Source organism: Malurus melanocephalus, unplaced genomic scaffold, assembly GCF_030028575.1.
Source record: "Malurus melanocephalus ecotype Western Australia unplaced genomic scaffold, MMel_1.1 scaffold_143, whole genome shotgun sequence".
NCBI classification, from domain to species: domain Eukaryota; kingdom Metazoa; phylum Chordata; class Aves; order Passeriformes; family Maluridae; genus Malurus; species Malurus melanocephalus.
Window position 1 is genome coordinate 1,528,940 of NW_026623375.1, and position 11,161 is coordinate 1,540,100.

General features: G+C 57.1%; 2 protein-coding genes across 9 annotated transcripts in view; both read left to right on the top strand.

Moving 5' to 3' along the window:
• Nucleotides 1-6: 6 nt before the first annotated feature.
• HAGH (hydroxyacylglutathione hydrolase) lies at nt 7-8,204 on the top strand. 4 transcript variants are annotated; one of them, XM_057371273.1, is made up of 9 exons: nt 7-35; nt 3,113-3,294; nt 3,747-3,811; nt 4,666-4,783; nt 5,811-5,919; nt 6,710-6,813; nt 7,182-7,283; nt 7,561-7,640; nt 8,034-8,204. In XM_057371273.1, exons 2-9 carry the CDS (start codon nt 3,190-3,192, stop codon nt 8,131-8,133), a joined length of 783 nt encoding a protein of 260 aa, XP_057227256.1. In that variant the 5' UTR covers nt 7-35; nt 3,113-3,189; the 3' UTR covers nt 8,134-8,204. The 4 variants fall into 4 exon arrangements, with proteins under 4 accessions (XP_057227256.1, XP_057227252.1, XP_057227253.1 ...); XM_057371269.1 differs by lacking the exon at nt 7-35 and adding an exon at nt 54-146; XM_057371270.1 differs by lacking the exon at nt 7-35 and adding an exon at nt 153-275.
• A 1,924-nt stretch (nt 8,205-10,128) lies between these two features.
• Nucleotides 10,129-11,161, top strand: part of LOC130576532 (hydroxyacylglutathione hydrolase-like protein) — a 3,529-nt gene continuing 2,496 nt past the window's right edge. For all 5 annotated transcript variants that reach the window (XM_057371276.1, XM_057371277.1, XM_057371280.1 and 2 more), the window contains exons 1-2: nt 10,129-10,296; nt 11,064-11,128. In XM_057371276.1, the coding sequence (XP_057227259.1) occupies nt 10,192-10,296; nt 11,064-11,128 (170 nt within the window). In that variant the 5' untranslated portion in view covers nt 10,129-10,191. The remainder of the gene's footprint in view (nt 10,297-11,063; nt 11,129-11,161) is intronic.

Genomic DNA, 11,161 nt, shown 5'->3' on the forward strand with positions numbered 1-11,161 from the left:
GGCGCTGCCGCCGCCTGCCGGGGCGGCCAGCCAAGGTAACCGGGCCGGGCCGGGCGGGGTGCGGCGCACGATGCTCCGCGGGGGCTGGCGGGGACTCGGCACCGCCCTGGCAGCCGGGGCYGTCCTCGGGGCCGTTCTCCGAGCCGGTACGTGCGGCGGGTGCGCCCGGCAGGGCCGCGCGGAGCCCCGGGGGCCGCGGCTGCGCTGGGGCTCCCGGCTTGTGCCTCCGATCTCCGGGCGTGCCCGGGCTTTGCGCTGACTCACGGCCCAAGTAGGTCAGTACCTGCTCGGCTGTGGCGGGGCCGTGCCGTCCGGAGCCCAGCGCSGAGGGCCCGCGGAGCTGCGGGGCTCGGGAGCGCCGGTCAGTGCTCGGGGAGGAKCGGGGGCCGGGGCTGGCGGGTGCGGCGGCTGACAGGTTGTACTGCTGATGTAAACCCGAGCTCTGCCTTTGCATTTCGGGCCTAAATCCTRAAGGGCCATCCTAGACTGAGAGCCRGGGCTCTCTAGGAAGTCTTGTCTTCCCAGGTGCTTTTTGCATCGCTCGGGTTTTGTGACGCGGCAGTWAGGAGCGAGAGTCCCTGGGGGTTTTCTGCCAGACCCGGACACGCTGCTGCTGCTGTGCGGGAATGTCAAACCGAGGAAGTGGCAGCTCCCGAGTTCCCGGCATCGCAGGGAGGGCGCTGCGCCTTCCACGCTGCCGGCAGGGCAGGTTGAGTGGACGCGGGACCTGCCCTGGGCTTTTGAACCAGTTTCTTAGAGTCTCAAACTCGCTGGGTATCCAAAAAAAATCCCTGCGTGCAGAGTGTGTAGAGAGTGAACGTGTTTTTTGTGAGGCAGCGCAGCGGCTGGGCGTGGAGTCGTTTCGGAGTGACAGCCCTGCTTGAAGCAGGAATTTTCCACTCTTTTATGTAATAAAAGGAGTAACCCCAAATATTCTGGAGGAAGTGCACGAAGCAGCCCCGTTCGGAGGGAACCTGCTTGCTGTCAGGCTGCTTTGCTGCGGTGACATTAACACTTSCAGCTGCAAAGGCTTTCCTCTCGGCCGCTCCAGCTGTGCTGATGAACCATTCCGGGAAGCCCCCGTGGGTGATTCAGAGCCTGCTGGCGGCTGCTCTCCCACTCTGCTGCAGGCGTGAAGTCGGGAGGGAAGTGGGATAAAGCTGAGCGAGAATGAAGTCGCTGGGCATTAATTCCGGGGCAGGGCTGTGTGTGTGACAGCGATCTGAGGTAGTGCTGGGCCGGGCTCAGCATCCCCTGTGAGCTGGACCGGGTCTCAGCAGTGCGTGAGAGCTCCTGCTCTGCTCTTGGGCCGGCTGAGAGGTGCAGCTGAGCTGCAGATGGCAATTTACAACGAGTGAGTTTCATTCTTGGGGGATGTTTTCTCATTCCTTTGTTGAAATTACATGTTTGCAAAACATTTCCTTATGTGGTGCAGCTTATTTGTTTGTTTGGTGAGAATYGTGAATTGCACATGCAAAGAGACTGTGGGAACCGGGCCAAGGTTAGAGACGGTTCATARGAAAGAAGCATTTTAAGTATGTGAATAATTCCTTTGAGTTGAAGTTAAGGTTSGGTTTTCTTTTGTTGGGATGTATTTTTTGCCCCAATTAGTGTCTGGCCTGCAAACAAACACCCAATACAAATAACTCTCTGACTGGCAGCATCCAAAAGTGCTCCACGTTGGACAGCAGTTGTTTTTTTGGGATTTTTTTTCCTGTCAAGGAATAGTAAGGGTTTTTTTGTATTGTTCTTATTTTGAAAGGAGTCTTCTTCTCCAGAGGAACACTTGACAGGTAGGGATACTTCTCTCAATGCCAWGTGCCTGCACCATCAAACGCCCTGTGCATGCCTGTTCCATTGTGCCTTCATTTTTTGAGCACTGTGTTGAATTTCACTGATTTCCCTGCCCTGATGAGCAGGGATKGTGGAGGTGGAAGGTGAAGAAGCTCTAGGTTGTACCAGAGGGTCCTGGCAGCCTGTCCTGCCCAGGCTGGGCTAGCAGCAGGAGCAGCTGCATGCCCAGGGAGCTGCAGCTCTGTGGGACTCCTCCAGAGCTGCTCTTATCAGGGCTGGGCAGGCTGAGCTGCTGGGGGACAGTGGGGTAGGGAGATCGCCAGCACCGGGACCCCTCCCTGTGGCACCGAGAGAGGTGACCGAGGAGCAAGGCCAGGAGGCTTCAGGAGAGTCAGTGGTGCAGGATGAAACAGTCTGAGCCAGCCCAGGTGCCTCTGGGGGTGTGCAAACCCCTCACGGGTGCTCAGACAGCAATTCCTGACCTGCAGGGACTGACACCTCTTTCTCTGTTGTGTTTGAGCTCTGCTCTGAACTGCAGAGCCCCAGCGATGCCAGACCTTGTTCCCTTTGCTCCCCTCCCTTAGTTTGTGTGGTAGAGCCCCTCGGTGTTGGCTGTTCCTTTAAGAGCTGTTTGCTGAGCAGTGGAGCCCAGGTTATTTGCATCTGGAATTTGCTTCTTGGATCTSATTAAACATTGAACCAAAAGCAAACATGGCAGCACTGCTGTTGCATCAGGGTAGGCATGAGCGAGAGCCYAGTGGGTGCCTCTGCCCTGGCCAGGTAGGGAGCTTTCCTCCCATGGAGAGCCTGGCTTCTCTCCACGTTCTGTGCAGGATGTTGTGTCCCCCCTGTAACAAACTGGATATTTCTGTTGGAGCAGCATATTTCTGTATTTCTCCTTTTTTTTTGCCCTCCTTCCTTTTTGGTTTTTTTTTTTTTTTTTTTTTTTTTTTTTTTTTTTTTTTTTTTTTTTTTTTTTTTTTTTTTTTTTTTTTTTTTTTTTTTTTTTTTTTTTTTTTTTTTTTTTTTTTTGCCCTTTGTGGTTTTTTTTGCATAGTCACTGTCCCAGGCTGACCTTTGGCCAGTTGTTCCCTCTCCCTTCTGCTTTCCTGCCCCTTGGAGTCTCTTCTCTGATCCAAGCACAGAGCATGGAAAGCAGAGTGTCCTGTCCTTCTGGGGCAGTTGTGGAGCACCTGGAGCCGTGAGGGGCACAAGGCTTTGTGTGGAGGAAGCACCTTGTGTGAGCAGGGGGACCTGCCGTGCTCTGCCCACCTGTTCCCCTCCCAGGGCTCACATTTGGCTGTTTTGGGGTGCCCAGGTCCAGCACAGCTGCGAGCTAAATTCCTGCACACGGAGCACGAGCTGAGAGAGTCCAGGACAGTCAGCCAGGCCGACATGAAGGTGGAAATCCTGCCAGCCCTCACTGACAACTACATGTACCTGCTCATCGACCAGGACACCAGGGAGGCTGCCATCGTGGACCCCGTGCAGCCCCAGAAGGTAATGTTCCCTTGGCTCTGGGATGGCCTTCCAGGGGTGCAGCCAGCAGGGAACGAATCTCACGCTGACTGGGGCCTGGGGGAAAGGCAGGAATTACTGGCTGTGCACAGCAGGGACAGCCAGGGCTCATTCCAGGGGTTACTGTGTCTCTCATTCCCTCCAGGGGTTCCTGTGTCTCTCATTCCCTCCAGGGGTTCCTCTATCACTCACTCTCTCCAGGGGTTACTGGCCTGGTTTTGGATTTTGGCCTTAATTTAATGTAGGGCAGAAAAGAGGAAATGGGGTTGAGGGCTTGGCAGGAGCAGAGACCTCATGTCCTGCCCTATAACTCCAGCCTGAGTAGGGATGGGCTCCCTGCAGAGCTGCTGGTGTAGCTCTTATGTCCAGGTGACACTGGGGTGCTGGCAGCTCATTCTGTGGGAGCTGTGACTCTCCTTCTGTCCCTCCTGCAGGTGTTGGATGCAGTCAGGAAGCACGGCGTGAAGCTGACCACTGTGCTGACCACCCATCACCACTGGTAACTGCCCCTGCCCTGGATCCCTCTCACAAACACAGCAGGAGCTGCTGCTCTTCTGGATTGAGGTGATCTCTGAGCAGCAGCTCAGGGTGAGGAGGATCAGAGCTTGCTCTGACCAGTCCATGAGCTCTGTAACCTGTAAAATACTGATTTTTCCAGGGAGCCAATGCAAAAACTGGGTGTGAAGGCGACTGTGGGGTGTGGGAGGGAGCACGTGTGTGCTGAGGTGCCACGACATGCCCAWCAGGCGTCCTGCACTCAGCACTTGTGAGCAAATCAGCTCTGCCAGGGGTGTACAGTGAATGTTTTGCTGTAGCACTGCTGAACCTGAGTAACCTCTCTGTGGGTCAGAGTGGAGCCACTTCTGAGGCAGCAGAGTGGAACAATCAGCCCTGAGCTGGACAAACCAGCAGCACCAGTCAGTGCTGAGCTGTGGGATATCTGTGTGCCTGCTCTGTGGTGTTCTGTGGGATGCTGGATTGCACATTTCCCACTTAGCTCTGTGGGATATCCGTGTGCCTGCTCTGTGGTGTTCTGTGGGATGCTGGATTGCACATTTCCCACTTTCCCCATTCCTCCCTGCCCCGGTTACTGCAGAGGTTACTGTGACCCCTAAGGCTGCTGTTTCCCAGCTGGGGATGGWCTTGTCAGGGATTGTTCCCTCCTCTCACTGCCCTCATTACTGGAGAAATGTTCTGCACTCGTGTTGATGTCGCTTGTCCTCAGACATGAGAAGTGTTAGATCCTGGGAGAGGGTGCATCAGAAAGGGTCACCTGGAGCTCACCACTGCATTACCAATGACCATAAAATGGTGTTCATTCCTTCCCCAAATCCCGTTTTTTTCATGTCCCAGGGACCATGCTGGAGGCAATGAGAAGCTGGTGAAGATGGAGCCGGGGCTGCGCGTGTATGGGGGAGATGGCAGGGTGGGGGCCCTGACACAGAAAGTGTCCCACCTGACAGCTCTCAAGGTAAGGGGAGGGACCTGCAGGACTCTGGGCATYCCCTCTTKGTGCCACAGCTGCACAGGTGTGTTCCCACCTGAGCTGGGCAGCCCCAGGACCTTTGAGCACCCCTTGGATGCGGCAGATTGTTGAAATGCAACTTCCCCCTTCTCCGGAACTGTGACCCCTGTGCTCCTGCCATCTGCCTTAGCTGGGGAGGGTCAGAGCAGATGTGTGACAGGGCAGGGATGGTGTGATGTGACAGGGATGGTGTGTGACAGGACAGGGATGGTGTGTGACAGGGCAGGGATGGTGTGTGACAGGGATGGTGTGACAGGACAGGGATTGTGCTCTGCCAGGAGCGTGGTGAGCACTGAACAAACCCAATTTTCCTGTGGGAATGCCGGCTGGAACGCGGGGTGAGAGCACAGCGTGCCAGCAGTGCCAGCTGCCTGCGTGGCTTTTCCTGGCTGGGAGCAGCAGGCCCGGCTGGGAGCAGGCTGTTTGTTTACAGGAGGGCTGGCAGGTGACACGAATGGCTGTGAAAGGTGCAGGCAGGCGTGAGTGGCACTGCTGGCCTTGGGTGCCCCTTTGGAGGGGCCCAGCGAGGAGGGAGCACAGGAGTACTGGCAAGGTGGGCACGTGGGGCTGTGTTTAACCCTTCCCTTCTTCTCAGTGCCATCCACTTCTCCCCTTCAGCTTCATTTTTGTTTGGAGCTGTTTTCACGCTCGATTAGCTTTGTTTAGGATTCCGTGTTGCTCTGGGTCTGTTGGCTCTTGCTGCCAACCCGGCTTTGAGTCCCTCTGCATGGCAATGAAAGGATCTGGCAGTTCYCTTTGTCAGGACACCTGCTTGGAGGGGAAACAGCTCCTTTCCCTGTCCCTGCCCCAGACCTCCCTCACTGGGCTCTCCCAGGAGCAGAGCTSCTGCCTCCTGGCCAGACTGGGGCACATTTAGGACCACTGGAGCACGGCAAGAGTTGCAATTCTTTCCTAACCCTTGCAATTGCCAGCAAACAGCAGCTTCAGCTGTAGTGTTCTGCCTTCTTCCCAGGTGGGATCCCTAAATGTGAAATGCCTGAGCACGCCRTGTCACACCTCGGGACACATCTGTTATTATGTGACAAAGCCAAATAGCTCCGAGCCCCCTGCAGTTTTTACAGGTGAGGAATTGGGAGGTTCCCTTGCTAAAACAGCAACTCCCCCTCTGCCTGGGCATTTCTGACTCTGGGTGTGCATCCTTCCCTTCCTGCCAGGGTGACTGCTGAGCAKCCACACCTTGCCCCCCTTTTCCAAGTAGGAATTGTAGGTGGAAATGGAAAACCCCTCTGGGTTTGTAAAGCGGGGCTGGACACCCTGCAAGGAACACCAAGAGTGAGCCCTGGATGAGTCCTACATCTGGCACTTTTGTCCTGGAGAAAAGAGCTGTTGCTTTTCTGTCTCAGGCCAAACTGGCTGCTCCCAAACCCTGTTGGTTTTCCATAAATCTGTGCTCATGTAGCAGCAGAGAGAGGAGAGAGCAGGAGAGTCACTGATGCATGGCCAGAGTCTGGATCCTGCTTTGGGGAGCGGGATTTCCCTTCCCTGAGGCTGTGCCTCRTCCCTGAGCTCACACCAGCTCCTGCAGGGAAGAGAAAGGGCTTAAACAAGGTTTGAGAGAGCACTAGGGAGAAAACAGGAGTGACTCGTCTTTGCTCAACTTCACACCAGAGAGCAAGTGTTCCTTGTCCCCTTTGGAAGGGACAGGAGGGCACAGGGGCTGCCCACAGCTTGGGAGGTGCTGGCAGGGTGTGCCTGGYGAGGCTCTGGAGTTTCCTGCTTCAYGTTTGGGTGTTGATGTGGCACCAAAGGGCCCAGCTTGGCTGTCCCCATGCTGCTGTGCTGAGGAGGATGGCAGAACGGAGCTGGGTGTGCAGAGCCTGGCGTGGCCCTGATGCCCTGTCACCCCTGCAGGTGACACCYTGTTCGTGGCCGGCTGCGGGAAGTTCTTCGAGGGCACCCCAGATGAGATGTACAAGGCATTGATTGAGATTCTGGGCAGCCTGGACCCCCAAACGGTACAAAAATCTGCTGTCGTGTGAGTGACCCAGCCCAAACCTCCACACAATCACAGGCACTCCCTGAGAGTGCTGTTGGACTCTCGTGAGTGGGAGGAATGAGTCCTTACCTATGAGCTCTAATGCTGGATAGCTGCAGTGCTCTGGGAAGGGAATGCCAGCCCCAAATGTGTGTGTGCTTTGTGGGGAAAGGGCAGGGGCTGATTATTAAAGGATGGGACATGGGGCTCTTCCATCTGTTAAACCAGCAGCTTATCTCTTGTCTCCAATGGAGGGTGTTGGGTTGGCTTTGTTGTGCTGATGGCACGTGGCACTGCCCCTTGGCGCCTTTGGAGTCCCCCAGGGTCACTGTCCCTTCCTTTTCCCAGAGAGTTTACTGTGGCCACGAGTACACCATCAACAATCTCAAGTTTGCTCGGCACGTGGAGCCCAATAACACCAGTATCCAKGAGAAGCTGGCGTGGGCCAAGGTAAGCTGCTCATCCTTTCCTTGGRCTTGCTGCTTTCCTGGAGAGAGCCTTGCTGAGGAGATGGAGGAGAGCAGGAAATTCTGGGGAGAAACAGGGAGTTAAGAGCCAGGAGCTGCAGAGTGTTGTGTTCCAGGGGAACGGAATTTGGCTGTGCCCAGAGAAGGCAGTTTGCTGTTTGGGGCAGATATATTCCCTCTCTGGAAACGCCCTGTTCTGTGCAGGGCATTCCTTGTTCCCCAGAATTGCTGGTGAAACAGCACTGTGTCTCTTGTTGCAGGCCCAGTATGACAGCGGAGAGCCCACCATCCCCTCCACCATCGCCGAGGAGTTCACCTACAACCCCTTCATGCGAGTGAGGTGGGGAGCGCTGAGGGCTGGGGTGGGGCTGTGTCAGGAGGAGGAGGGGTCCAGAGAAGAGCTGTGCCTGGGAATTGCTCTCCTGCCACCCCTATTCCTGTTGGGATGCCACCAAGACTGTCACTGGCTGTCCTGGCACAAGGTTCCTGGGTTTGAGGGCTGTGCTGAGCATCTCTGCCCAAATCAGAACAGGCTTTGTTGTGTCCTGTTCTTCATCCAGCCAGGTCTGGCCYAGCAGAAGGTGCTGTTGGGGCACAAGTGTTTGCAATTTCCTCCTGMCCCTGAGCCTTCAGACTGGGCCTAATCTCTGATCCTGGAATGCAGCCTTGAAACCTAATCCCGGTGACTCCACAGCTGGGAATTCATCCTGTCCCTGTTCTTCCCTCCYGGCAGGGAGAAGACAGTCCAGGAACACGCCGGGGAGAGCGATCCCATCCGGACCATGGGGGCCATCAGGAAAGAGAAAGACAACTTCCGAGTCCCCAAGGACTGAGCACTGCCTGCATCACTTTAATGTCAGTTCAATTGTCAGTTAGACCGTTCAGATGTTTAGGAGTCAAATCTTYTGTTGTGGTTGAGACAGTCTTATTTAGGTTTTTATTTTGTTTAAATTGAGGAAAAAAAAAAAGCACTTTGCCCTTGTTGAGATGTTCTACAGCATATTTATATATTGATGAAGAATATTTATCCTCCTCTCGCTGTCTGAAGCTGTCACATGTCACCTGCAGATCATTGTGCAAGTGTTGGTGTGAGACTGGTTGGGCTGGGAAGGATCAGACCTGGAGGTTTAGGAAGAAGCTCCTGTTGTTTTTGCAGGGGCCTGATGTGGATGCAGAAGGTGGGACTGAGCTGTCTTTGTTGGAAGCAGAGACCAAACACAGGAGGAGGAGATTTCCATGTTTCTTCCATGCTGCTACTTCAGCGTTCTGAGTGTCGCTTCTGGCTCCGCTAAAACCAATTCCAGGACAKACCTACTCTGCCCATGCTGGTTCAGGGTGGCATTTGGGAGCTGCAAGGGGTGGTCTGGCTCTGGGAATGGCTCKTGGGGCCATCCAGCTTCTCTCTTCTCCTTGGCATGGGCAGCAGGGACTTCCCCAGGCATTGCACTGCTTATACCCTTCCAGTCCCAAGCCTGTTTGCATGAACCTGCTCCCTGCTCTTTCTTGTGACYTGTGTGTGACCTGTGCCAGCGCCACAAACGGAGCAGGGCTTTGTCTGGTGGCTCAGAATCCTGAGAAGCAGCCACTCCTGGTGAGTGACTGTCCCTCTGAGCAGCAGTGAGACCCCTCCAGCATCGTGTGAGTAACGTGGCAGGTGAGCAGTTGTTCCCTGTCCCCACGTGAGCAGGGATGTGGGCTGGCACCAGGTCTTGTTTTGCTTTACAGTGCTGMATTTTATGTAGTTCAGAAAGAAAAGTGGTACCTAAAGCTTTTCTGCTTCCTGGAACACTGTGCTGCTGCACCAGACTGTGACTGTACTGATGGCTGGGACAGAGGGGAAATAAAAAACGGCTGGAAATGGAGCAYTTTGGGTGTTCTTGAACTCACAAATGTGTTGCTTTATTGGTTTTGTACTAGAGATGGAAGTCAACCAACTGAAAATTTCTTTCTACCTAAACCTGGGTTGAGCAGGTGGCATTTTGGGGCAAGGTCTTGTGACAGCTGTGTTTTTGTGAAAGAAGAAAGGTTCAGTCCTCGTTTTTTACCGGTGAGCCCCATTCCCTCCTCATCAGCGGCATTTGGGACCTTCATGGCTGAAAGGACATGGAGGGGCTCTGGAGCGTGTTCAGGGAAGGGAATGGAGCTGGGGAAGGGCCTGGAGCCCCAGGAGGGGCTGAGGGAGCTGGGAAAGGGGCTGAGCCTGGAGCAAAGGGGGATCAGGGGGGACCTTGTGGCTCTGCACAACTCCCTGACAGGAGGGGACAGCCGGGGGGGTCGGGCTGTGCTCCAGGGAACAGGGACAGGAGGAGAGGGAACGGCCTCAGGCTGGGCCAGGGGAGGGAACAYTTCTTCCCGGAAAAGGCTTTTCCAACCTCATCAATTCCATGTACGGGCCAGGAGCAGCCCTGCCCCTYAGCATTTTTGTCTGGCTGAGAAAAGCACCGGAGCTCGGCTCTGTTCCTGCACCCCCCCCGTGCCTTTGGTCCCCCTGTCTCCCGCCGCTCCCCTTGTACCCCACGGCAATGGGAGCTCGGCTGATTTTGGGGACTGGGCTGGGGGACCCCCCCAATTCCCGCAGCCCCCGAGGGTGTCAGGATCCGCTGTGGGTCCCCGCGGTGACACACGGGTTGTCCCCTGTCCCCCGTCCCCCCGCTGGAGCCGCAGCGCCGGGCAGGGGGCGCGGCCGGAGCCGGGGCCGTGCGGGCTCTCCCCGCCCCACGCTGCGTGACCCGCCCCGCAGCCACGGGCGGGGGCGGAACGGGCTGCCCGCGGCCGGGCCCGCCCGCAGCGAGCGCCGGGGTGCGCCGGGGACACGGCGGCTCCGTGCCTGGGGCCGGGGCTGTGCCCTCCCCGCCGCTCACTCCCGGGGAGCCGTGTCCGCGGGCGGGGCCATGAAGGTGAAGGTGATCTCCGTGCTGGAGGACAACTACATGTACCTGGTCATCGAGGAGAGCACCCGCGACGCCGTGGCCGTGGACGCCGCGGTCCCCAAAAGGGTGAGCGGCCCCCTCGGGGGTGGCGGGTCCCGCAGCGGGGGTGGCGGGTCCCGGGGCGGTGTGTCCGTGGGCCGGTGCAGCATCCCGGCGGGACAGGCCCCGTTCGTCCCTCAGCAATGGGGGTGCGGAGCGCTCCGTGTCCCCCCGGCCCCCGGCTGTCCCCTCAGCGCTCCCCGTGCCGCAGCCCGAGCYCTGCAGACCCCACAGCAGGCGAGGATAACCCCGAACAGCCCCGTGTCCGGTCCCGTTGTCCAGGAGCCGGGAAGGCAGCGGCCGGGCTCGCCCCGTGTCCCTGTGCCCGGTGTCCCCTTGTGCCACCCCTTCAGCCTGCAGGCGCTGTCGCGGGTTTTAAGCGTTCGCTGCTGGCTCGGACATTTCCTTCCTCTCAAGGTTTGTTCCATGAATGTGAAGTTGGCGTTCGGAGCTCCTGGCAGCCGTGCCGGGGTTGGCAATTCCGTGTGGCCCTCGCCGTGGCCAGGGTGGGTGGCACGGCCACCATGTCCCTGCTGCGGCAGTGACCCTGTGCATTTCTCTGTGCCTCCACTGAGAGAGCACCGGCCATAAATGTCACCATTCCCATAGAATCGGCGTGTTCCCATCCTTCTGCTCCGCTCTTCACGGCCTTTGTCCCCCCCTCATCCTATGGCTCCCCAGCACGGGGATGCGGAGGGTTCCTCTGCCCGGTGCCCACAGGACAGGTCCCGTCATGGCCATGGGGTGTGTTTTACCTCCTGTGCCCGCTCACCGCTGCCCTGGGTCCCTTTCAGCTGCTGGAGATCATCAAGAAGGAGGACGTGGTGCTCAGGGCCATCCTCACCACCCACCACCACTGGTAGGTGTGGCTGGCTTGGGGTGGCCGTGTCCC